Source organism: Zootermopsis nevadensis, unplaced genomic scaffold (genome assembly GCF_977971745.1).
Source record: "Zootermopsis nevadensis isolate Lab colony 2312 unplaced genomic scaffold, Znev_1.0 Znev_ptg000027l, whole genome shotgun sequence".
Taxonomy (NCBI): domain Eukaryota; kingdom Metazoa; phylum Arthropoda; class Insecta; order Blattodea; family Termopsidae; genus Zootermopsis; species Zootermopsis nevadensis.
Window position 1 is genome coordinate 2,490,326 of NW_028259159.1, and position 26,692 is coordinate 2,517,017.

General features: G+C 38.1%; 1 protein-coding gene and 1 long non-coding RNA gene across 3 annotated transcripts in view; both read left to right on the forward strand.

Annotated features, from left to right (window-relative positions):
* Positions 1-5,514, forward strand: part of LOC110840234 (trichoplein keratin filament-binding protein) — a 32,082-nt gene extending 26,568 nt beyond the window's left edge. For both annotated transcript variants that reach the window (XM_022085120.2, XM_022085121.2), the window contains exons 3-9: positions 34-313; positions 1,111-1,337; positions 1,886-2,014; positions 2,236-2,475; positions 2,680-2,947; positions 3,421-3,564; positions 4,569-5,514. In XM_022085120.2, the coding sequence (XP_021940812.2) occupies positions 34-313; positions 1,111-1,337; positions 1,886-2,014; positions 2,236-2,475; positions 2,680-2,947; positions 3,421-3,564; positions 4,569-4,598 (1,318 nt within the window). In that variant the 3' untranslated portion in view covers positions 4,599-5,514. The remainder of the gene's footprint in view (positions 1-33; positions 314-1,110; positions 1,338-1,885; positions 2,015-2,235; positions 2,476-2,679; positions 2,948-3,420; positions 3,565-4,568) is intronic.
* Positions 5,515-5,745: 231 nt separating this feature from the next.
* Positions 5,746-26,692, forward strand: part of LOC147872457 (uncharacterized) — a 213,432-nt gene continuing 192,485 nt past the window's right edge. The window contains exon 1 of the long non-coding RNA XR_015537217.1: positions 5,746-5,795. This is a non-coding gene — a long non-coding RNA (uncharacterized LOC147872457). The remainder of the gene's footprint in view (positions 5,796-26,692) is intronic.

Consider the following 26,692-nt stretch of genomic DNA (forward strand, 5'->3'; position numbering starts at 1 on the left):
AGTATGTTAATAATTCTTGGTTTTGTCGTACAGTATGGAAATGTATAACAAAGCAATGGAAGCACAAAAGAAAGCTCAACGTTTAGAAGAACGTCAACAGAAATTAGCAGCGTTGCTGTACTCTGAAACAAGACAGTATGAAATAGAACTAGCTCGACAGAGGGGCAATCCAAGTATCCATCATCGAATGCCGCTTGAAGAGCTGAAGTCTGTCAATTATGAGTTAAAGCGTCGTGAGGAGGAGAATCAACGCAGAGAAGCAGAACTTAAATTATACCACCAGTGGAGGATGAAGCAGCCTTCCATTACAGAGGTTAGTGTTCGGATGTGCAGTGAAACTCTCTTAATCTGTTATCTGTTAGATGAAAGAACTTAATCTGTAATGGTGATTCAGGGATTTTTTTTTTAGACATATTTGGTCTTATTCCAAAGGAAGATTTTTTTGGTAATTTTGCGTTGCTTATCCTGAAAGTTGTGTAATGCACGTTGCTTGGCAATTTTATATTTGGACTCTTAGTTTCAACATCGCTAAAATAAAACCTTCAGCGTATCCTGATCCAGTTTAATTCAGTTTACCTCAGTGCAGTCTGTTGTAATTCTGTCTTGTGTCTGTCTCAGTATGGAGCTGTTTATTCAAGTAGTGTAACTCTTGATTTTGTTTGTGGCTACTTAAGAATCATTGCCAGTGACTGGCTACATTAACAAATATTTTTTGTGATTTTGCTTCAGTCTCTGAAGCTGTGTGCCGAGATAGAACATAGGTCATGCCATTTCCTCCAAAATCGTAATTGACAGTCATCCCATTTTACTTTGTTAGATGTTTTGTAGCCTCAACAGGTGGTCCACTGTCATAAAATGACTGAATAACTTTGTTTCATTTCAGTCTTTCCGATTGTCAATTTCAAGAAGATTCCTACTAACATTCCTTAACCATTTCTTATTTTTCTCATCTGAGTTGGCCAAAAATGTTTATTAGCATTTAGATCAATGCTAAAAATGCCCTGTCGATATGTTATTTCAAGATGTATTATTGATACGTGTACCTTTAAGTTACAGAGTTAATGTTATTATTTCTTACTATCATTATTGTGTGAAATAACGAATGCTCAGCTTGAACGGAAGCAGCACGGTCATTTTGTACGTGAGGCGTGGGTGAAGCAGACGCAGGAAAAGCAGGTGGAACGCGAGAAAGCGGAGAAGGAGCAGCTAGAGGCAATGAAGGAGCGTGAAGCGATGCAGCTTGCCGAGGAAGAACGTCAGAAACAGGAGTGTGATCGGAAGAAGAGCAGGGCCCTTTCCCTTCAGTCACAACTGAAGCAACAAATTGCGGAACTCAGGTGAGCCTCTCACTTCCCAGTTACGGCCTTCACTTGGATTTTTTCAAAGTGGCATTAGTTTGCATTAACAGCATTAATAGATGCAGAATGTTATGTAAGGAAAATAAAAGGGTATTTACTTTGAATGTTTTTCTAATCACTGAAATATACAAATTTTGAAGTATAATTTAGTTAATTTTACATACTGATCTTCACGTTGTGAATGTATCCATATACAATCTGTATGCAAGTGTTTTTCTACAACTTAATCAACTCTTTTCCAGTGATGTAATCTGATGTTACATTGATCAGACACTTTACGTATTTAATCAGTCAGTAAGCTGGTGGTTTGGTCAGTTTTACTCACTGTGTGATATATGTCTCATGTAATAATTCTGTGTGTTCTTCCTGTACTTTTCTGTTTATTTTTGACTTCTCTATTAGTGTAAACTTTTTTTTTTAATTTTCTTGTTTTAGTAATGCCTCTTTGTTATCATAAGTAGCATTCAGAACATCAGCCATGCAGTGGTGCACAAATCTTAGACAAACTGCTGAATTGAATGTTACAGAGATAGAGAAAAGAAAGCGGAGGAACTGCAGAGGGAGGAGTCTGAGGTGATGCAGCGTAGGGCAAAGTTAGAAGACCTCTTGATGGAGAGGAGGTCTTCTGAGGAACGGCGCAAGAAGGCAGAACTTGGGTATGATAAATTAGTGCAATGTTTGATTTTGGCACCCCCTGTTACTTTCCCCTTCCTCTGTGGTCAGTGTTTAATTTCTCCCACCCAGCGCTGATTGTATTTGGGACAGCACGGAATAAAGGTCATTCTTAGCATAATTTTTAACATTAAGATATGGATTCCAAAATTGAGCTGCTGTTTGATGATGGACAATATCAGTGATTGTATCATGCATGTTGTAGATCATTCTTGCAGCGCCAGTACCAGTTGAAACTGCGCCGGCGTGCTAAAGAAGTGCAAGAGAAACTAACAGAAGATTTGCATTTGCTAGAGAAACTTATGTCTATGGAAATGGAGGAGAACAGAAGAGCAAGTGAGCAACAGGAAGCTGCACGTAGAGAGATGCTTTGTGCACGTCAGGCTCTAGCAGAGCAGGCACGTGTTGAGAGGGAGCGTGAGAAACATATGGAGTTCCTTTTCAAGTATGGGCCGTTAGAATTAATTTATGTTGCTGTATATTCAATAAAAGTTACAGAAATGTTATGAGTGTTGTTAATATGTTTAGCAAAGTGAACCATTCTTGAGAAATATGATTTGTTATTCCAGAATGTTGAATGCTAATAAATGTTTTTAAAAATGTATCCTTCCTTCTCGTTCTCCTCCTCCTCCTCTTCCTATTCATACAGTGAGGAGGCACAGCGGATGTGGACGCAGCAGGAAGATAAATGGAATCGTGAATGTGAGGCCAGAGAACGGCTGCTAACAGAGGTGCTCGTCACTGTGCAGCACCAACTGGAGGAGAGACTTGAGGCGAACCTTGCTGAGCAGCGGGATCTAGTCAGGAGCAGAGAGGAACTTGTTGCCCACATTGAGCAAGTGAATGCAGAGCTGAAGGAGCAGCGGGCAGCTCTTAACAAAATGAAGGAAGAACGCAGGAAGGAGATTGATATACAGGTACATTCCTAGTTGTGTTGGTAGCCCTTTTAATGGTGCAAGTGAAATATTTGGTCTGCACCAAGTGGTTTGGGCTAAATGGTGATATGTGTGACGTGCATTATTCAAATATCGGCCTCAGATTGGCTATCCTAATCAAGGTTCTGTAGGTATTGTCAGTTCCTCCAAGAAAATAATGTGCCACAACTGATCTGTCATTGTCAGCTCATGTTTACCCTTGTTTTATGTTTGTTGTGCGCAAGTCAAATTTTATGTCTGGTGAGAAGTGCTCGCGCAGTTTTCACATTCTGTCTCTCAAAGTCAGGATAGATGTATCGCTTTGGGTAATGTCCAGGTTGTTTATTTATGAGTTGAATTATTCTTATTCTTCCTCTTCAGACCTGTTCCATCCAAACATATTCTTAATATGAATACTGAATCTATAAATGTTTAAAATTCTTGCATTATTTGTGTTATTTGTCCTGTTTGTGCAGGTTTCTGACAAACAGCAGCGACAGATGGCCGAAGCGCGGATTGCCGAGTTGGAAGCAGAGAAGCAGAAAGTACAAGAAAAACTGGAGGAACAGAAACTTTTGCAGGAACTAAGAAAGATGGAGACGACTGGTTACAACCCAGTGGTGAGTGCGTTTGTCATATTGAAACTGAGTGAAATGTTGGTTCAGGATAGAGGTACGATGTAGTCGTTCTCAGTTGAATAACATACATGTAAAGGTGTTTACATAGTTTTTAATACTTATGTGTATCAGGCTGGGACCAACGTGCTGCATGGTCTGGGTAGTTGTAGGTTATGTTTTCTTAGAAGTCTAATGACGATCTTAAACAAGGAAAGAAGATGAAGTTTCAGGAATTAAAACGAGAAGCTGAGAATAGGGAAAACTGGCAAACTCTTTTTGGGCATTTTGGGCAGAAGAATGGACCTGTCGTCAGACAGAACACTAAATAATAATAATAATAGAAGTCTAATATACAGCCGTAAGACAGCTTTACTCATTATCATTTCTGTTTTGTAATACCTGTGGCAAGTCTCAGCCAGGCAAAAATCCTTTGCTTTACCATGAGTTTTTTCCAATTTAGTGCACTAACCATAAGTGTTAAGGGAAAGAAGCAAGCAACAAGGGGAACAGCTATCACATTTAGTGAGCAGGGCTGTTGATAATCTGGAAAGCACATGCATTAGGATTTGAAACAAATTTAAATAAATTATTAAATACTTTTCACTGTTACCTTACAGAGGAAGTTTAATTACATTACACTCTAATGTTGGAAGAAATGTATGGAAAATTGACTTAATATAAGTGTTAAAACTTTGCATACCGTGTAGTGTATTAGAATATAAAATAAGTAAACAAACAACTATTAACACTATAAAAAAGACACTATTGCCTTACGCCTTTCAACCTCAAGAGGTTATCATCAGTGGCATCAAGGAATTTAATTCATTTAATCTAGATTTAAACTGGGTTTAGAAAGTAAATATATTTTGTTTGTTTATTTTATATTTTAATATAAGTGACCTATAACGCAACATATCTGTTCCTAATGCTGGATGCATCGTAGCAAGGATGCTGACAAAAATGGTGGCATTGTTTCATCATGTAATTCTTTACTATTTGCTTTTCAGAATGTTGCTCGAAGAAGAATGTTTTGGTGATATTTATGAAGAGATAAACAGTTAATAGATTTTTCATCATGGAAGAAGAAACCTGTTTGGTAAATATCTGTTTTAAATAGATGAAAGGGGAAATATCTAAATATGTACAGTGTAAGAATAAATGTAATATTGTTTGTTTGTTTGTGGTCAGTCTTTCGACTGGTTTGACGCGGTCCTCCGTTTTTGCGCCAATCTCTTCATTTCCATGTATTTTTTGCAGCGCACATCCTCAATAATCTGCGTCACATTCCAATCTTTGTCTCCCCCTTCCATTACCAAATTAACCAATCCTGGGTGCCACAGAAAGTGCCCCACCGTCCTCTCTCTTCTTCTCGTAAGATTTTCTTCCTTCGCCTGTCCTGTCCAAGACCAGATATTTCACCCATAAAATGAATGACAGTCGTACTGTCCTGCAGTACGTTGGTTCAAACACTGATAAGTTCTGACGTCTCTTATTGCATAATCGAATGTGCGTTTGACCGATTGCTTCAGGCAGAAGAAAATTTCTAGCTGCTTTTAATTTGCTTAGTATGTGTGCAATTCCATTAGAAATTCTTTCTTCAATTTGGTTGAAAAATGGGGATTGTTATTTGCTGGGAACATTTAAAACTGACGTCATCTGTGTTTTAAATAATTAAAACTGCACCCGGGCGCTTAAATGTGAATTATTTTAAATCCACGGTTTTATGTGTTTTAATATAACAATAATGGGACTTAATGCGTCGATTCCTTCAATTTACAGGTTTCGTATCTGTTAATTTATGATAATTTGTGATTGCTGTATCAGTTTATAAAGACTGTTGGTACGTTTCATTGTGTAGTGTACTTTACCATATGAAAGTTGTCTTTTTTAAAGATGATTTGTTTATTATCTGGATATTTCTAATTAAGATTATAAACCGTTATTACTATTTTATTACGTTTCCTTATTTTTGTCTCTTGAACTCTTGTGTGATATGTAATTTCATTACTTAAGAATAATTAATCGAAAGAATGGAGACTGCAGATGTTTTTCATGTGAGGTGTGTGAATGGTGAAGAAGAAAGAAAGATGTCTGTATTTCAGCTGTCCTCTTCTTTTCAAATACTTTGACACTGACATCACCGCAGCTTCCATTCTGATGATCTGTCCTCTCTTTCTGTTCCCAGAGACTTTCCTTACTCCTCCACACCTTGAAGGCCACAGACAACGCAGAAGGTAAGAGACTGTCGCTTAAGCTGTTAACGTTTAACAGAGATGATTGTCGTGCGATGTGTGAGGATGATTCAGTTCGAAGCACCACGTGATGACGTGGTCTGTCCGTCGGCACAGTAGATCGGGTTTGTAGTCGTGCAAGGCGTTGATTTGCGACATTAGCTGCGCGACTTACGGGGATTATAGATATTTCTAAACAGATGCTGCATTCAGTAGTATTTTGAATTTGTGGATTATCAGCCAGCTGCGCTGTGGGAATTCATATGTTTCCAAATGACTGTCCTGATATTTGCTGTTGTGAACCACAAGTATCTGCTCTCAAATGGATTTCTATTTGAAGATTTCTGTCTTCTGGGTTGTCGCGCCATGTAGTCTGGTCGATGTTAACCAACGTTTCAGAGGTCATACTGCCTCCGTCATCAGGGCAACAACCCAGAAGACAGAAATTTTCAGACTCACCGCTGTGAAAACCTCAAATCTTACGGATTTCTATTTAATCTTCATTTTGTATATCTTTTATATGGCCTTTATTTTTAAGCGAGATGTTTTGTAATTATTTATTACTTTGCATGTTGTGCCTTTCCTGCTGACAGTTTGAGAAATATCTTAGTTCAGAGCACGTGTCTGAGTAAAAAAGTGTGCATTCAAGATTTTGGACATTAGAGGGATGAAATAACAGAAAAGGAAAATGCCACATAATGAAGAACTAAAATTATACAGCTGACCCAGTATTGTCAGCGTAGTCAAAGATTGCTAGAGTGATTTGGTCATGTACGAGAAATGATAAATCATTGGAATGAGGTCATTTCAAGGGCCGGCAATGGAGGGTTATTATTTTATTCAGTGGTGATGGAATTGGAGGTGTTAAATTTTTGAATTTGATGACCAGAGATTTGGTTTCTTAGTAGCTTATCTTCAGGCACAGGATTCTCTGTTGGCAAATCTATAAAATGGTTTTAAGTTGCACGTAACAATCGACTTTTCATAGAATATTCTGCACCATAGAGAGTGAGTTGCGTGTTACTATGTAGAAAGTTTGCTACAATATTCTCGGGCAAAATATGACGGTGAACATTCTCTTCGTTCACGTTTTTAATTTGGTGAACTTAACAAGAAGCTTGACTGCTTCTTTGCCACCGACTTAACCAATATCAGGGCGTTTGATATTTAAATACATTTAGACTTCCATTCATGAAATAAATCTGAGTTACATTAGGAGGTAAGGCGGGTCTCGGGTTGCACACTACTTTGGCAATACTATTACAAGCGAACCTTCTTCGACTTATGAGCCTTAGGCTTTCTCAGTTTCTAAGTAATTTGCGTTAATTCGTTATATTAACATAATGTTTGTTCGGTGTATGTAGTTTATTTGAACTTTGAGTCATGTGGAAGCTATTTTAACTCGGGGGTGGTTTTCGAGGATGAAATGAAGGAGCGGAATAAGGTTTCTGCTTCGCCGGTAATCTATTGTCTAGCACCCTCCTGCAGTGAGATTCTGCGGTGATTTTTATCATCACAGTCACCGCGAAGTCACGCGTGTACTTCGCAATGTGCACTCCACTGTATTCACTGCATTAATCTCTACAAAAACATCCGCCCAGTCAGGGGATTCCAAGCAAGAATTCATAGACAAGAAATGCTATTCGACATCGCGGTCGAGTGATTGGCACGCCTGCCTCGTATGCAGGAGGTAATAGGTTCGAATTTTGGCCCGGAGACCTGCTATCCTGGCCAAGGATTTTTTTGGTTTTACTCAGTCCCTCCAGGCAAATATCGGTATTGTACCTGAAATTAGGTCAAGACACGTTCATAATTTATCAGTCACTAATCGTCCTACCATTCTACGGTGTATATCGGAGCAACTGAAAGCGTTATTAAATAGACCAAGAATAAATATGACTACAGTTTTAAATATTCTGATGTGAACATGTCGTGAAAATAAGATAAAAGGAGAAATACCAAGGCTGGAGAAAATTACAGAATGAGAAACTTTTTTTTAACTCTTCTGTCAAATAGATGGGGATTAAATGGGCGGGATATGTAGCACATATAGAGAGATGAGAAATACGAACAGAATTTTAGTTGGAAAACCTGAATGACAGCGTCCAATTTGGAAATCTACTAACGAGTGGAAGGATAATATTAAAATGGATATTATGTAAGTAATTTGACTGGAATCGTATGGCTCAGAACATTAACCATTGGCGGGCTGTTGTGATCATTCGGGAGTTATACCTCCACTTCATTCGTTTGCTTGGTGTGATGCTTAGTTAAGTACCGGGGACGATTTTTACAATTTGTCGTAGTGGACTGTATGAAAGTGGGTGAGTTTGGGGCTTGGAATGTCGCTCCCATCATGTTACATTTTCATACCCCAGAGGAGAAGAAAGTGATCAGTAATAGAGTTAATATTTGGTGGGAGGGTGTTCACCACTACATAGCAGTTCTCGATATATATTGTAATTTCTTCTAGCAACATGTATTACACGCCATTTGCATACAGATATTCATATGATGCTGTAGGGCTGTTAGTTCGCCGGAGGGGGTGCCCTGGCAAATACGCACACACAAGCAGCGGGGCATGTAACAAACCATCGTAATGTTATTTGGTGCAGAAATGCTACCAGCATGCATGGCACAATGCACTCTATACCCCGGCTAACACATCCAGCCCCCGGCTACTGCATGGGGAATGTGGATGTTACGGTGTATGCGAGACGTGAGATTTCAGGTTCTCACGGCGATGAGTACGATGGTGACTGTCTTCTGGGATGTTGCGCCGTAGCTGACCGACGTTTCAAAGGTGCTTACTGCGTTTATCAGCGTGATAATGGAGCCAGTAAGAGCTTCTGAAAAGTCTGTAAACTTTTACCAGACTACACGGTGCAACATCCCGGAAGGCAGCCATATTTATTTGAGACGTGTTCCGTGGAAATGTAAGAATGCATCTCATAATTGGCTCTTCGTGCGATATTTTTAACTGAAGTAAGAGGAATGGGATTACAGTCTGGGTGACTGAAAATTTTTGGAATTTCCTCTTTTCATCAGACACGTACGTAATGTACCTTGAAGTGGGTAACGGTGATCTCACCAAATAATTACTTCCTCATTCTTAATTGTTATATTTACGTATCATTCATTCTATGTCCAATAATATCCGCATTTGACACAGCGTTGTTAATTAATAGGAATCAATCAACATTGGCATTAACTGCAATCAGTGCCTGTTCTACATCACGATATTTTCCGCTGGTTATTTATCTCTGAAATTTGTGATTACTGTCTCCCCCTTCGTTAAAAGAACAGGGGTAAGTGGGTGGTTGGCAGAACCAAAGTAAACCACTTTGTTCACATGAATAATGTTTCATCCAATTTCTTAACGCACCAGAAGGGCGAGGCTACAGTGTGTTCATAAAACTGGGATATGTTTTCATGCACAGGTGGTCCTCTAGAGAGAAGTGGTGTTCAGTCCATGAAAGTATCTATTGTCTTATCTTCTCCGTGTGTACAATTTTCTAATACTTAATCTGTTCCCTGCAATCCATGCCTACTTTCGTTTACGCTTGACAATTCTTTTGACATCTCTCTGTGACGTGAAAACTATGTTGTAGGCTGAACCAAACGACAACCTTTACAAATACTGATATTTTTCCCTTTCAACGTTTTTAGACACCTTATTTTTCGTCTTTCAGATGTCCCGAGTATTTTTGTTGCTTTAAGATCTTTGCTGATCTATACGATGGTATAATTTTCGAAACGCCATGTATCGTGTTAATATCCATAACGTAACAGAATGTATCAACGTATGCAAACAACATAGGGGAGGACGGGGGAATGGCGGTCAGGTATTTTTCTGACGAAGGTACCAGATAGATGCTTCAAGCTGGTGCTGACATCTAGTGCTTGATTAAATGAAGTGCAACAGTGAATTCCACTATTTGCTTCTGGCGCAGTTACTGCGATAGTTGCATGTGTCTGTTTTGTGCTCCAGTGATCTAATACTTTACATTGAAATATTTGAGGTGAGTGACCTTTCATTGAATTATATCTGGGCACATGCAGAATGCAGTGGCTGGGAATTTACGGATGGTTATCTTTGTGATCTGTGTTTCAGAAGAAGAAATACAAAATGAAAAAGGTTATTGAAGACTTCTATCTTAATATTCCGTTAGAATTTGTACGTTCAAATGATTTAGACGTGTAGACATTTTGTAAACTAAGATACATGCCTATTACAAAGAAAACACATTTTATTCACTCATTATCTTATTTACTTCAGTGACATCTTGAAGGTCAAATAGTGACCGTTTTTACCCCTAAGGGTGGGGAATACCGGTCAAAGCTACTTCTTCAGTTATCATTTCCTAGAGAATTTTTGTTACGTTCAACGTATTTTATACTGCATAATTAAGAAGCAGACCCTTCATACTAAATGTCAGTTTATATAAAGTTTTAACTTTGCGTATACTTTTCGTTTTATCTAGCTTTTCTCTGAAGTGACCGCCATTTACCCATTCTCCCCTATATGAACTGTTTATATATATTAATACTTAACAGCGATGTACATACCTAATTTCGTGACGAAACCGCATGTTTTATTGTATGCACTAGTGGGCCTTTATTTTACATCCTATTTGTATGGAAGTACAGTCAGTGCAAACAAAGACCTTTTTTTACTGTGCATTCCATGCATAGGTAGGCTAGTTTCGATTGTAGTTCTAAGGGGTAAAGCTGTCTCAGTGTTTGAGCACTACGCTATGAAGGTGTGTGAAGCTTGGTGTTTAAGGGTCACAGTTCACGTTCCGGTTGTCTTTGTCTGTGGCGAGGAAGCTCCAGGACCTGTTCGATAGATTGTTTGTTTGTTTAGCGATGTCTAACAGCTTGCATAGGGCAAGTTATATCTATGTTTATTTTCCTGTTTAGATTCAATGTTATGTTCTTTCTATCTCTTTTGTCTTTTTATTCTTTTTTAAAAAACTTTTAAATGTACTCTCTTCCTTCTTTCAACTGTTTAGTAACTACACGCGTGTATATGGCATCAGCCTTTTGAAGGAATAACACAAAAGCTCTGCAGCTAGAAGAGAAATTCACATGAATCGTATAAACTGGAGCTAGACGCGGGGTACTTTTTCAATCGGTTGCCATGGTTTTAGTTGGATTTCAGCGGATCTGCTCTTCGCCCTTGCGGTATGAATACTAAAAATTTGAATATTGTTTTGTACGATTTCGACTTTTATTTTTGAATGGGGTAAATATTTCTCACTTCGTTTTCATATCTGCTTGGTGACTTCAGTTACATGTGACATTTCGTGTAAATGCGTTTTATTGTATTAAATATTCGAATCGTGTCGTTTGTACTACATGCGAATTTTCAGAAATGCGTTTTAAATAAATCCTGCTGTAATGCCACATGTCAAACTTTTGTTACCATATTCTGCTCTGAGTTTCTCTCATTATGTAATGGAATTGATGTTTCAAATCATGGATGTTTGGCCATATTTATTTAACGTTATATAACCCCTGCACTTGAAACAGCGCAGTTAAATATTCTAAAAATAAATAACCGAACATCGGGACTGCGGTTTTGTGATCCTGAAGACGGAAATACACAAGACTGCAATTGTGCTTGTTGCTTTAAATGGCTGTGAAACTTGGCCCCTCATACTAAGATAATAACAGAGTGAGAGAGTCCGAAATCAGAGTGCTGAGGGCAGCAAATTATTTTGTCATAAGGGAGACGATGTAACAGAATGATGGAGGAAATTGCATAAGTAGGAGCTGCATAGTTTGTGCTGTTCACTGAATACTATTAGCGCTTTCAAATCAAGGAGAATAAAAAGGGCGGTACGTGTAGCACGCATTGGGAAGATATACAATGCATACAGAAAACCCGAAGGAAAGATACCAATTGGAAGAATCTGGATGGAAGGAAGGATAATATTCAAATGGATCTCAGAAATGGGGTGTAATTATGTGGGTGGCCTGGATGGTCTTATTCAGGATCGGTTGCTATGAACACAAATGCGCAGTCGGACTCTGTAACAGAAGGGATTAGTTGAATAACTCACTGAAGGACCTGTATCGTACAAATAGTCGAATAAAACATGAGTTTAGATAATTTTAATTAATGGTTATAATTATTATTGGCCTGAGGAATAGATCCATGCATGACTTTTTGGTGCATTATTAAAATACTTTTATAGAGTTTTTACTAAATTAAAGAGTGGAGTCAAGCTTAACCTCGACCTTTTCTTAATCGGATTTAAATTAATCTCATAAATGCTTCGGGATAATATTGTAGAGGAAGTGAGTCAGACTTTCCAACTGCAACTCTCCATCTTCCGATAATTAATCAGTAATGCAATTAAGGACCCATAAATGATTTTTATAAGGAAACGCGCAGTTTTCAAGAGTGAGGTTATAGCGAGGATTTATATTAGGTTTCGTACAGTAAAAAAGTTTGGTAACAACAAAATGTTGGCTCGTACTTTGCTCTAATCGTCCTGTAGAAGGGCACCAAATTTCCTGCCCTGCCAGGCAGGGCGATAATTTACCTTCACAGGATTCCGAGTCCTTCTCTTTTTATTATTTATATCGTCGGCCCTTCCCTTGCTTTCCCTTTTTTATAGTCCCCAGGGCCTGGACTCTAGGTTATCGTCACCAGCCCTCTCCGGACCCGGAAGTGACGCCGTCATATCGGTATAGTCACCAAACAAACGAAGTAGAACAATGAAAGAAAATTGTCCACACGAAGTTTGGTTGGTTGGTTCCCACGTTCTTTAAAATTATTGCATTATTCTGACACGTTACTTACAAGAGAATTTTATGAAGTAATAATACGTAGAAGAAATTAAGAACGAACGTTTAAAAAAGTACTATCTTGGCATTAGCCAGAAGGAAATGTGGAAAATCACGAATAAATTCATTGAAGTTGGCGGTGATACTACCGAGATTCGGTCGTGGATTCCACGTGTATTTATGCGACAGTGTTAAATACTTACCAGCTTGTGCGCAACTCTCCTGGCCGTATAATGAACTTAAATGGACGTGCTATTTTAACAATTCAGTGCTCTATTTATAAGCGAGATTTCGGGTTCTTATGGCAGCGAGTATGAAGATGGCTGTCTTTGGGTTTCTGATCCGTGTAGTCTGGTAGACGTTTACCGACGTTTCAGATGTGCTTGCTGCCTCCATCTTCAGGGCCCTGAGGATGTCTTTCCGAATTGTTGGCATGTATTTAGGAGTCTAAATGCAGAACATCATTCTAATTTCTGTGAAAATCTCAAATCTCACATTAATGTACACGGGGGGTTGTCAAAAGTTGCGTATAGATTCAGCACGTTTAGCAGTTGTGACTGGGTGTGAGTGTACGACCAAGCGCTCCATGTTGATTACAAATTAGAGCGGAGAGAGGAAATGCAATCAACAAGTCATACCGCCACCTCGCTCGCTGCCTCTCTCTATTTCTTTAAAAAATAAAGAAGAGCCTTTTAGCAGTACGGGAATGTTTAAGGAATTGTGTGCACGGTCTCCTGTTGGAGGCGAGTTATAAACTGAACAAACTGCAAGTTAACACACCTAAGTGTGCTGAGAATGCACAGACGGCCAGCAGAATAATTTAAGTATCAGTGCTCGATAATCATGTACATATGGGCCTACATGTATTGAATAACGTTGCAAAGAAATGTTACTGGAAAATATGAACTTCTACAACAAAATCAAAAGCAGTTGGAGAATGCGTGTCAACGATAGGACAAATTAAAGAATTTAAGTATTTAGGAAAGAGAATTTTCGGATTTTAGAAAGGGCACTGCTGGGATAAAATTAAAGACCAAAGAAACACATACAGATATAACGGAAAGACTGCATGTTCAAGTTATAGTGGAAGAGTAGGCAGTTATCAACAGAACTTGAAAGAAACTTGTAGAAGGAATGCTAAAAGTATTTCAAGTACCAACGTTAGCATCATATTATAAATCCACTGACAAAACAGATAAAGATCGTCCCAAAAAGAGATGGAAATATAAATTCTTGGATGACAGTTGTAGGAACAACTTCTGTAAGCGAAAAATTCATCTAGTTCCAGAACAAGATGTATAGGCATATGCCTACAAATTCTGGAAGTTTATTCACTATCCTTATCTTTTCATATAGGCACTGCATAGTACATTCACCTATTCATGATGTGATATCAAACGTGTAATGTTTAATGGTCAATATCACATTCATATTAGTGAACATGTTTGTCTGTTTGTGTAAACTCTCACGTGGTTTATTTTATCTTATTATTTATCTTTTATTTCGAAGTCTTTCGTTGCTCTATTCTTTGTTCCTGGTATTCTTTTATTGTTTCAATTGCTGGTTACGGCTATCAAGATCTTGTTGTGTTTAGTCTGCCTGATTCTCTGTGAACTGGCCGCATTAACAACGGTTGAAGGCTTGTTGCCTACGCTGCGCCCCGCTGGTTGTGCAACTATGTTAGCGGTCGCAAGTCATTTCAGTCGTCCTCGCGGGGGGTTCTACATCAACAGCTGATCTCCCCGGGATTTCCTCTTTATAGTCTATGTGTGCAATGTTTTGTTTCACCACGTTACGATGATGCACCTCGTTTTTATCACGCTATGCTCTTCAGTCATCGTCTCTGTTACGGTGTTTCAGTTATCTGCGTTCGTTATTGTAAAACTGCTCTCGAATTTTGAAAAAACTAGTAAAATCCCATTGTCCTGTTTCGGGTAATAAAACAAATATTATTTCACTTGCGGAACTATCACCTGTTAATGCTTAAAGGACACACAACTAACAAGAGAGGAGAACATAGTCCAGTTTGAATTTTACTCGTCTTTGAAATACACATCCAGTTCTTGATATTTATTTGTTTGCTAATACAGTTATCTTGTAATTATGCACACCATAGGATATACTAAATAAATTGGTACAGTCCTACGTGTTTGAAAAAATGTCTTATTCAATAAACACGTCATCGAAAAAGTTTGATATAGAGTATAGAGCATGTGAGGCTTATATTTTATGGTAAACCCCTATAGTCCTACCAATTGTTCATAGGATGTTGGAGAAAATATCAAAATGTTTTTTATATTGGACTGAGACGGAACAAATTTTATTCAGCTGACATAATTCGTTATATACCCCACATTACTAAATTTAGTCGAAACACGTTAAGATTGAACACACGGAAAGACGGATAAGGCCTATATATTATGCATTTATTTTGTGTAATTCGTGAACATAACTAATCACACAACTTATTGGTATGTTATCTGACGTCTGATGATGATTTTCTACTGTTGATACATGTAATGAAGTTATGGTAACAGTTCTAATAAAGAGCAAGATATTACTCGTTTATCTGTGATGAGAGGACTATATATCCTTACATTATTTGTGTCACTATCTGAGTAACTAACCTTATAACAAATTCCATGGAGTAAAGTCCTTTTTGGGAAGCTAATAGTCGCTCAGCCAATGAATAAATTCCCCGCACTTTAATGAACCCTAAGGCTTATTTCCATGTTCGCAACAGCCCGCAACTGAACACTATCCAGAACAAACTGAATACAGTCCAAGTCCTAACATCCTGTTTCTTTACGATTAATTTTGATACCATTATCTCATCAACACTTGATTCTTCAAAATGGTCTGACCTCTTCATGTGTTTGTAATAAAACTCTTCTTGTATTTTTCTTCAGACCCGCGTGTGCTACATGGTCCATCCATCTTTGATTTGGTCACTCTAAAAATATTTGGTCAAGTGTACAAATGACGAAGTTGTAAATTATGTAATTTTATACAGACCCTTGTTTGGGTACTTCCTGTCTCTTGATCCAAATATTCTCCTCAACACCCAGTTTTCAAACAACCTCAGTCTGCACTTAATGCTGCTTAACCGATTACTCTGCTGCCTATTCAGATAAGCGATTATTTATTTAACAAACGGTTAGTTTATTCTTCTGTCAAAGTGTGCATAAAACTGGTGTTGCTGCATTGATTACGTCACACGTGAATATAATACTTTACTATAAAAACGCGACTTCGATTCCTGTCTCGCAAGTGACCCCAATCGGAGTGTCGTCCAGTCACAAACAGGTTTACCCTCTTCGTGCGACAACATTTTCACCCTCCAGCAACAAAATTGGAGGTTAGAAGTCATCCCAGTATTCGTCAGCATGTGGTGGTGGTGATGTAAACACTCCCTCAAGAGTTCTTTATACGGGGCGTTACTGTGACTCAGCCTTTATAACCCGCCCCCAAACTCTCTAAATGGCTTCTTTATGCGGTAGTTCATTTTTTGTGGCTTTTTGTGGACTCTGATTCAATGGAGAAAGATCATAACACTTTGTACAGTTGTGCTGAGGCGTTCCAATCTTTAATGTCTCTCTAAAGGTTTGTGAAAATTATCGATTTATTACGACGCGATTATCGATTAAATAGGACAGTGTCGGTTGTGTGAGGTAGGCCTATATTTGATATGCAGAGCGTGCCATTTAAAATGCAGCTCAAGAATAATCACATAGTGTGGTACAAAATTTAAATCACAAGCATGTTCGCCCCCTTGCAATAGACTTTCTCAATTTCCTCCGTGACACGAACGAAGGCCACTCATGTTATTAGGCCGCTGCTCAGGTGAGTTGCGCAAAAAATTTGGAGGTGCGAACATGGTGTATCACGAGCACAACGTAACATGTAACATAGTCCTCTTGATTTTACACATACGCGTTTAGTAAGCTTAAAATTTTGACTAATTTAAGGGTTACTTTTCCCAGTTAATTCTAGAGGTCGTGAAAATTTGTCTCGCTCTTTGAGGGAAACGTACAGGTTGAACGCGTACTGAGGAGAATGAACCCAAGAAAGAGAAAGTAAATCTAACAGGGGGATGGATAAAAGTACATTAATGGGGATTTTCATTATCGTTATTCCCCACCCAAAGCTGTTAGAGTCGTGGACGATAAATATAATACAATGAGGGAAATGAGTGCTAATAAATACAAAATTTTGATCGGTAAACTTGAGAGAGGCCACCTATTAGGCCTACGCATAGATGGGAGTTAAATTAGTGGACGTTCGAGTAATGGGGTGTAAAGTTGAGGAATGAATTAAACCGTCTCAGAACAGGGTCCAGTGACGGCCTTTTGTATACATAAACTTTTAAAGGAAAATGATTCTCCATGCCGTAAGTTAGTAAACAGTAACAGGTGAAGAATGTTGTTGTAAAGCTCCTCATTATGTAATATTCTCCAGTCCGTTATTACATTGTTTCTCCTACTGTCTTCTTCAGCGCTCTTTCTCCAAATATCCTCAAACTAACAACGTAACTGTTTAGAAAATAGGCTACTTTAAAATCTAAGGGTGCAGGTAATTTCTTTGATCACGCATTTTCTGTGTTTTAAATTGTAAGTTTTTAAGACATTTTGAACGGATAATGCAAAATATTTTAAATTTTAGACTTTACAACACAGATGGTAGATAATGTCAAAAGTACCCTAACAATAATACCACGCGATTGTGAAATTTTTTTAGAACAATGTAAGAGTTTAGGTTATATTGTTTTTCATGGCCTTCGTGTAAAATCTCTTTTCCCTTCCTCACGAGTTAAACCCTCGTTAACGTCTACACCGTGACAGGAAATCTAAGAACAGAACTCTGCCGACCTCTTGTCCTTAATAAGCTACGTGATTGCACACGCCTTGTGCTTCTGCATTCCACCTTACGTGTGTGTCATACAGGTTGCCTCGCAATCTAACACTGCCAGTCGGATGATGACTGATGCATGTCAAGCTACGACAGGAATACTCAATGTTCCCCCCGACCCCAATGGTATTATCTAGTCTCATTCTGTATCTGCTCCCTCTTTATGATATGGCATGGGATCCTGCAGAGGGTGAAAGTGATTTAAAACTCTTCTAGAGACGAAGTTAGCATGGCTAATGGGATAGACCTGTGGGCACGTTCTTTCTTACCCATTTAGCCGGTTTGACTGGTAATGTGTTTAGTGTTCAGTGCTCAGTGCTTTCCCGAATACAGACAGCTCATCTGTGTAACGAATGACACCTGCTTAATCCTGTGTAGTGAGGCCAGCAGGAAACATCAATTAATGAGCGGAATTTTATACGCCTATATAGTGTACAAGGGCTAGATTAATATGTACATGTAGGGAAGTCTTCCTTGGGATGCTAGCTCAGTTGGCCAACAAATTCCTCATATTTTATAAGAACGGATTGTTCATTGCCGTGTTCACAAAAACCATCAGTCCACTGGTCCATATTCTGAGTTACATGAATCCAGACCAAATCTCCACATTTTATTTAAAGTTCCGTTTTAATATTTTACTTCCATCTCGCCAATGTCTCTCAAATGAACTGTTATCTTTATTTTTCTCCGGCCAGAATTCTGCATCCATTTCTAATCTCTCCTAAGCGTGCTACTTCTCATTCTCCTTGATTTTATCACGCTGAGCTTTCTAAATTGGTCCTCATGCAAAAAGATTTCTCATCAATAGGATAATCCAGCAGAAAAAAATTAAATAAGTTATCGCCTGCTTTCCCCCTGGTCTAATTAAAGATTGTGGAAACTAAATTAGAAACCAATGCCAGATTTCGGTGGAATTCTTTACACTACAAGTGGCGACGCCCGTAGTATCTTGCGGTTGCATTCCTCTGTCGTACAAGCAATTTTGTAGTTAAGTGTACTTTGTGGAAGGGGGTTCCCCGCTCCTGCTGCAGTAGCGGCAACAAACTAAACTAATCGAAACAGACGCACCAAGTTATGAGATGGGGGACTTGGGGAGACGTTGCTACCTTGTTTATTTCCTGTTTGTGGTCTTGTGTTCATCCGTCTGTAGCTCAGTGGCGGCAAAGCACAGGTAATGACATTGCTCAACACATTCCACGCCTTGACACCAGCATTTGTTTTCTTCGTAGTCCCCGTTAATTATCAAGACATGATAAGTTTCAGGAAAATGATGGTGGTACTGGGGGAGATTTCACATATAAATTAGGGTTATGTTCATGTTCATTCTATTATATTTCTGTCTTCTACAATGGAAATGTGTAATAACTTTTACATGAACGTCATATGTTGCATAAAGTGTATAAGGAATAAAAATACCTTCTCGTCACTTTGTATAAGTACACATGGAAATGTCCGCCAATATCTCTGTTGTGTGGATAAATCCGACAGATATCATGATTTTCTTCGGAACAGATCATTCTCTGTATTTTATGATACGTGATGAAGAATAGAGATTTGTAGTTGTCTTTTTCTTACACCTGATTTCATAGTTTTTTCTTTCAAATACATGCAAATAATTATGAATATAGGATTGAATATTGTCAGACTTCTGTTTCTTATTCTTCTGCGCTCCAAGGTGTTTTCCTGCCTGTTCCGATTTCATGTGTCTTTCGATCTTTCTTTTGTCCTATCTTTTAGGTTTTTATTAATTGAGAATATACGAAGTGATAGCACGAGGGCGTCAAGAGGTGGACTGGCTGTCTGTCCCTCACCATGTTTCATTTCCGAAATTACTCGACGGGTGTGACTGAACATTAGTATTTGGGTAAAAACTAAAGCTTGAGGGGCGAATTTACTCTTAATGCACACCAGTTATAAACATCTTTTCGATTGAATCTAAATTCAGTTCGATACAGTTTCTTAAAAAGACTTGTAACACAGAAAGTTGTATAAAACGTGGACTTAGATCGCGTTAAGATTAGGCCTGTGTTTTGTACCCGAAATATATCTCGCTGTGTTTATTTATCGTAATACAAAGAAAACTCGCATTTGATTCTGCGACTACGTTGTGCCATATCTTTGTGCATGTTTCGAACCCGCCACTGTAGGAAGAAAAGTACTTCACTGCTTGAAATGAAGTTAGTAGACCTTCAAATTAAGATAGATTACAGCGTCTTTTCGTATGGTGGTTGGGGTAGGTTTGAAGAGTTGGTTCATGCCTCTGGAGGGGTGAACCCGACTTCTATTTTTATTTTCTGAAGCTTATGAGATGGTACATTTTTTAAATAAATTACGTCGACATTTTTGTTTTATAGAAAGGTAGAGAACTAACAAAAGTTTTGTGTTGATAAGAAAATACGTCTTTAAATCTCGAGGTTGTTGTTTACAAACAACTTCCACAGTTTAGAAGCAATTGGTGCGCTGTCTTGTTGCTTAGGTTTTCTATTCGACGCCATGTTATGTACACACTCGATACGCTGTTCTGATTTAAACCATGGAAGAACGGAAGAAGGCAGAGGATAGAAGGGAATGAACGAAGGGAAACATAGGAACAGACAGAAATGAAGAAAGTAAGAAGGCATTAAAAAAGGAAGGAAACCAAGGAGTGAAGGAGGGATCAAGAGTGGAAGCAAATAAAGGATGTATAATAGAAATAAATTAAAACAAATGAATAAAGAGAGAAAAAGAAATAAATAAAAAGGGAAAGCAAAGAACGGAAAATATTAGGAGCACGGAAATAATGAACTTAATGTAGCTGCTCTGTTCCACAGCACGTTCTGTGCAACTGCTGAACTGTGCTTGAACACACGGGGAGGATGGAGTGGTCACTGAACTAATTATTGCAACGAGTAAGGCGTTTGAAGTCAGCGGTAGCAATCCGACTTCATCCAGGCCTCGCTGTTGACAAAATTGTGGTCTTAACTCAAGTCTCGTGGGACGTTCGTCTTTCTTATGATAATCTTAGTCGCATTGTGTGTAGTAATGGGTGTATTACATACGTTAATCTGGTATCGATGCGGCCGACATGTGCACACTGCGCCGAGATTCACAACTGTCTCGAGGGAACTGATTCTGTCGTGCAGAAGGGAGCTAAAGACATTCAGTTTTCGTAGGGGACAGACAGTAAGCAAAATTTTGGGTTTCGGGCTACAGCTTTGCTTGCTGTCGTATGCTGGCTGATTTCTGCTTTAATACTTCGGGTATTAAAGCAATAAAATTATAATTATACCTTGTTGTATATTCACAATATTAGAAGGAAAATTATGCAGATATTCTTTTTTCACAGTGAAAGTAATATTTATATTGTGCTTTCTTGTGTATAACCTTTCACATAGGCTGCTGTTGTAGGTTTCTGTAACTATGTGCCACAACAGCGGGCTGGTGGTTAGTGTCCATAAAGCCTTGCGAAAGAGGCTTCAAATGAAAGTTTGGTTTTGGCATGGGACTTTAGAGCTCTATGGAAGGTAGAGTAACATTTATCCTACCATCGATAATTAAATCTGTATGTTTATGCACGTATCTATCTATTTATCTGCCTGTATACATCGGATTAGATCGTAATTCTCATATATATCCAGACGATTTTATAGGTTCATGTTATAAAATACACAGTTTTTTGTCAGTAGTTTGGAGTTTCTGTTAAAAAAATCAACGCCAAATTTCCTTACCGGTTGTGTGAGCTGTATCGTTATTATTAACGTATTCTGCAATTTAATTGTAGCATTAAACTCTGATCGCCAACACGAAGGAATACAAATCTGATGCCGCAATATTAAGTATATTCACAGGGTTACCGTGAACTTAACGCCTCTCTACTGGCACGTAAATGTTATTACACTGCACTACATTCGTTGTCATTCAGGAAGGTGTGGAGTGGATTCGTCTGGTTCAGGATAAGGAATCCTTTTGGGTTCCATCAAAGGCCGGACATTTCTTGACTGTCCGAGTGGCTGTTCGCTTTTTAAAGACGACACTTGTCCGTGGAGTTAGTCGTCGTCTGTGTTTCTGTCGCTAGTCGTACTCGTGCCATTCTTGCAGCAAAGACGTGAACGAGGCAGCAGTCGGTGGAGTACAGCAGTACAGTAGCAATCTGCCCACATGGGATTTCAATGTTTGAGGGAGAAGGAGAACAATTACTCAATGTTCTATTCATTTATTTCTCGTCCCATGGCACCTCTTTGTTTCGTCTCATTCTTTTCTTTCGATTTACATCTACCCTCGCGTAAGAACGCTGCACTGGGATAATCCGCAGGCTGTTTTATTAGTTGCCAAGACAGCATTGCGGAAACACGATCGGTTTTACGCGAACTGCAGTGGGCAACTGCAAGACACGATGCATGTCTGCCATCGGACTAACGTGTAATCTGACTCTCTGCAGGCTGTGAATAGCTAGCGAAAAGGCGATTCAGTGCGACGCAATCCCGCTACTTTCAAAACTCTGGGCATCATTGGGGCTTTCGCAGTTACTATATATTCATAAGGTGACTCAGATTTTTATTGTAAAACTATATTGAACTAGTATATGTAGCCTAAAACACATTAGAACACATTGTTAACTTCAATTATGATAAATGTAGCCCAGAAGATGGGGGTGGTATGTACCTCTGAAACGCTGGTGTGTATCTACAAGTCCGCTTGGCGTTACAGCCCAAATTACCAATCTCTGTTTTCAGAATTATACGAAAGCCATAAATACAGTCTTTGGCAAAGTCTGCAGACTCATTGTGTGATAAATCAGATAAATAATGTTAGCAAGACAACTGTCTTCTTTAGTTGTAATGTGATTATTCTTAGATACTAAAATTTTCGTTAAAAATTTAAAATCAGCTTGGCATTCGATGCCATATGCCCTAAGGAGGTTATAAAGTTTCGTTAAACAAACCAATAGATCGTTCGCATACAACAAATCCCTGCAACTAATTTCTTTTGTCACGCAACACGTAGGTGTCGGAGAAGTTGCCTGCCGTTACAGGGGCTTATGATCTATAAAGTACCAGTGTTTATGCAAAATAAAAACAGAAAACATTCAACAAACATTTCAATTTGATTAGTTTATTATTGAATGCGAGTAATGCACGAGATTTTAAGATTTTGTGTAAGCTTTGTTCTTTATTTGATACTGTTATTTTTACGGTCTTCTGCTTCGTGACGTTTCAGAAGAGATTTGAGGTTCTCACCCAGCAGACCCCGAACTCTATTTCACTTATAAAAATGTCTCATTTAATTTTTTTGTTTAAAGTAAGGAAACGTCTTCAAGATGTAATTGCTATATGCAAGAAAAAAGACACTCCCAAGTAAATGATCTACTCACCGAAACTCCACCACACGGGCTATACGAATATCAGTTACCATAGTGACAGCGTATGCTATTCGTACTTTATACTTGTAAATTGATATGAAGAAATACGTCTTTACCATAATAACAGTATTCAGAATTCCATTGTCAAGTACTTTGATACAGTCGAGATAAGTCTGACAATTCATATGAATATGTGAAAAATGTATTTTTTATTTGGAGTTCTGAAATAGATTTGGGCTCTGTAAACGAAAATAATAGAAGCTGTAGATATTTGTTGGGTGGAGGAGAATAATAATAAGAAGAAGGCAGGAATTGAATGAGTTGCAGTATCCGCTCTCGCTCTAGTTTCATCTCACCTAGCCTATCTACACGCCGTGTACCAAATGTTCCCAGTTCCCTCTATCTCTCTCACTCTTTTGCATCACTTCGTACGCTCAGTTCCACTCGAAATTTGGGCTGCTGGAATAATACGGACTCGTGATGTGATTCTAAAACAAAGCTGTGATTGTACTCGACATCCTACTGTCGGATATTTAGTATTGCCGCTGCGTGTTTGTGAGGACCTGGGTTTGATTCTCGGCCCGGAGTCCGACTTGTTCCACACAATTCTTGGAAAGTAATGGTTTCTGTGCGTTTATGTAACGATTCGATAGGGTGGTCGACTCTATGACCGTAGAACTTCTAATAGAATCGCTTTTAGGTCAAACGACAGAATAGGAGCAACTGTTCATTAGAAGAGCGTGTCCAATATTAATCCCAGTTGCTATGAATAAACGGCTTTTGCTAACCTGCGGATAATTTTTCCACCTTATACCGTGGAATTCACTTGTCAGGACAAATAGCATTTATTCTTAGAAAGACAATATTCTATATAGGTCTATAGCCTAATACCATTTGAATCGCATCGCATAATTAGCAAGTACATATGGAAATTTCCATCAAAAGAAACTGCATTTAGATTGATTTCCTCCGGCCTGCCGGATAAATGCCAGCATGTTATTTTTAAATAAGTCCTTATATTTTGGTCATTCTTTTCATTTAATTATAAATTCTCATCCTCACATCTCATTCGAAACCTTGTACCAGGCAAACTGACTCACTCACTCACTGACTATCTTACCATTTTCTGTAGGAAATATCTTTAGCACTTGATAGGTATTAAATTTTTAAAAAAGATACATCATTATATGAAACTTGTGGTTGATAGAACCTCGTTAAATAATTTAAAGCTATTTAGTATTTGCAGTAGTGTGTTTTGTTGTCCGAACCAGGAGCACTGTAGCTGACTGTTAAATGGTGAAGGTGTTTTGGCCTACTTTGACAGGACGCGAGTGTCCTATTCGCTGGACCGCCATGCCACTCGGTGTACATGGAGGCTGCAGGCTGGAAAATAAGCAATCTATATGCATAGATTTCTCACCCCCAACACCAGCAGCCCCCTGCATTGTCCCCGAGATAACTCGACCCGCACCACGCTAATACCTGTTCCAATAACATCTCAGCTATCAGCGTATCAGGAGTTCGATTCCAAAAATGACCGTCTTAATCAGAATAATTGTTTTAGTCAAATATTTCAATTTCCATACATTCCAGGATGAATACAAACCAGAATATATAGTGGACTGAATCTACAATATTACCGGTTTCAAAAACGTAATATAAGTCAGAGAAAAATTGTGCTCGATTTCAAGTATACTCTCGGTTCCAATAACATACGTATAACTATCTTAAAGTACGCCTAGCTGACTTATATACCGCGTATGTTATTAGTTACATTTTAGAATATTATATTATTAAAGTATAATTCATTTCAGATGTCATTATGTTCGATCTAAAAAACTGCATGTAGTAGACCACATTATGAAAACTTATGTGCTGCAAAAGAATTCTGTTATATCAAATTATTATGTGCTCGATCGAAAAAAAGGTTTTATTCTCGTAATACAACTCAGTTTTGTGCGGATATAGTGCATCCCAAAATATTACTTTCGATAAAAAAATTCTCCTTTTCGAAATTACACATTGTCTGTTTCAAAAGAGAGTCATACACATTCCCATTAAACGACACACTTTCCTTTTTCGTACCCCATTCATGTTCGATTTCCACTCATTATATGTTTAATATGTAATAAATATTGAATATTGATCTTCAAAATTTATTACATTCGTAACAACGCTACTTTCTATGTACATATATGTTATCGACTTCATATTATTATATTCTACTATAATTTTTATCAGTTTATCCTCGAAACTACAAATTCAAGAAGAAATTTCCGTACGACCAATACTTTGATTCCATAGAACGGTTTTACTCACTCTCAGTCAAACTACCTATTTCAATAACATACGCTTTTTGAATTACCTGAATTGTATAGTGCGGATATTGTTAAAATCCTTAGCAATACTATCTGTTAAAAACACACATTTCCTTGTCATAGAATAATTTACTTTGATAGTATACAGCATATTTCTTTTTATCGAAATTCTAAACTAATTTCCTTATTGTTTCTTCTCGCCTAAAGATTTCGAAGAACTACGATATTTTACTTTGCACATGATTTTGTAATTAATGAATCGATCGAAATGGGCCATATCGGCAGATATGCTGTTTCATGTATGATAGCAACATCGCCGAAAACAAAATCACGATGCTTTGTTTAAGAAACATTTCCAAAATTAGAGTTGGTATCGGTTTATTAAGCATTATTTTGTAACATTTTTCAGTAGTGCCTTAATATGAAATTTGTGTATGCATGGTGAGGAGCTTCATAATTTGTATTCCTTACCAAATATTATTTAGATGATCAAATGAAGAATGAGGTGAGCAAGGTAAATAGCACGCACGAGAGAGATGAGAATTGCATTCAAAATTTCATTCGGAGGACTTGTATGAAATAGTCCATTTCGAATAACTAGGCGATCATGATAGGATAATATTAAAATGTTTTTCTCTGTTTTAAAGTGTAAGGTTTGTTTGTAGTTTGCAATGTTTTAATATACTTTCATTGTATCGTGGTCCCTAAGGTAAAATTGCGAATCTGCCAAAAAAATATTTTTTTTCAGAAAAGTAAGACACAGTTTTGTTTTGAAATAAAATATAGTTGTTCTATTGTAATTTCTCCGTAACCTGCTGTAGAATACATTTACCAATGGTTGAGCATAGACCATATTACATAATGCAGAATAACTAGTTTTTGACAAGAAACTTTTGACGTGCTCTCCTGAAAAGTTTTGCTTCTTAGCAGATTCGAAAATTAACTCTTTGGTAGGCAATAAAACCTTTTATAACAGAGTTCCAGCTGAGCAATAACGAATTAACTCTATAGTTTGAATATAAATGTCACTTAATAACCATTTCAATAACATACGTACTTTATCTCATGAACTATTTGGAGCCTATCTGAGATTGCTTTCCTCCGAGCTACATAACATATGACGTACTGTAATAATTTGAGTTCGTCACATCTACAGACCAAAGTTCAATAACCATTCCATCCATACAGGTTCTGAGATGATAAAACTTAGCTAGGGGAGGGCAGTTTTAAGCACGTCTAAACACCACTTCTTTCCTCAAAGGACTGGAATTTTTTTACCTGTTTCTCAAAAAGTGGCTGACGTTTTCTGAAGTGCCTGTATGTCCTCACGGTGTGAGATCGAGTTTTCGTGCTGCTGACTTGACTTAACGGCGTGGTTGCCACGGAAACACAGATTAAACAGCTTCTGGTATACGACCTGCACCGTGCATGGACCAGCCCCATTCTATCTTCCTCCCCATCTCTCTTAATTCCTCCTCATCTTTCTATCTGCTACGCACATTTTTCTTTCCTCTTTTCTTCGTCTTTTCTATATATAT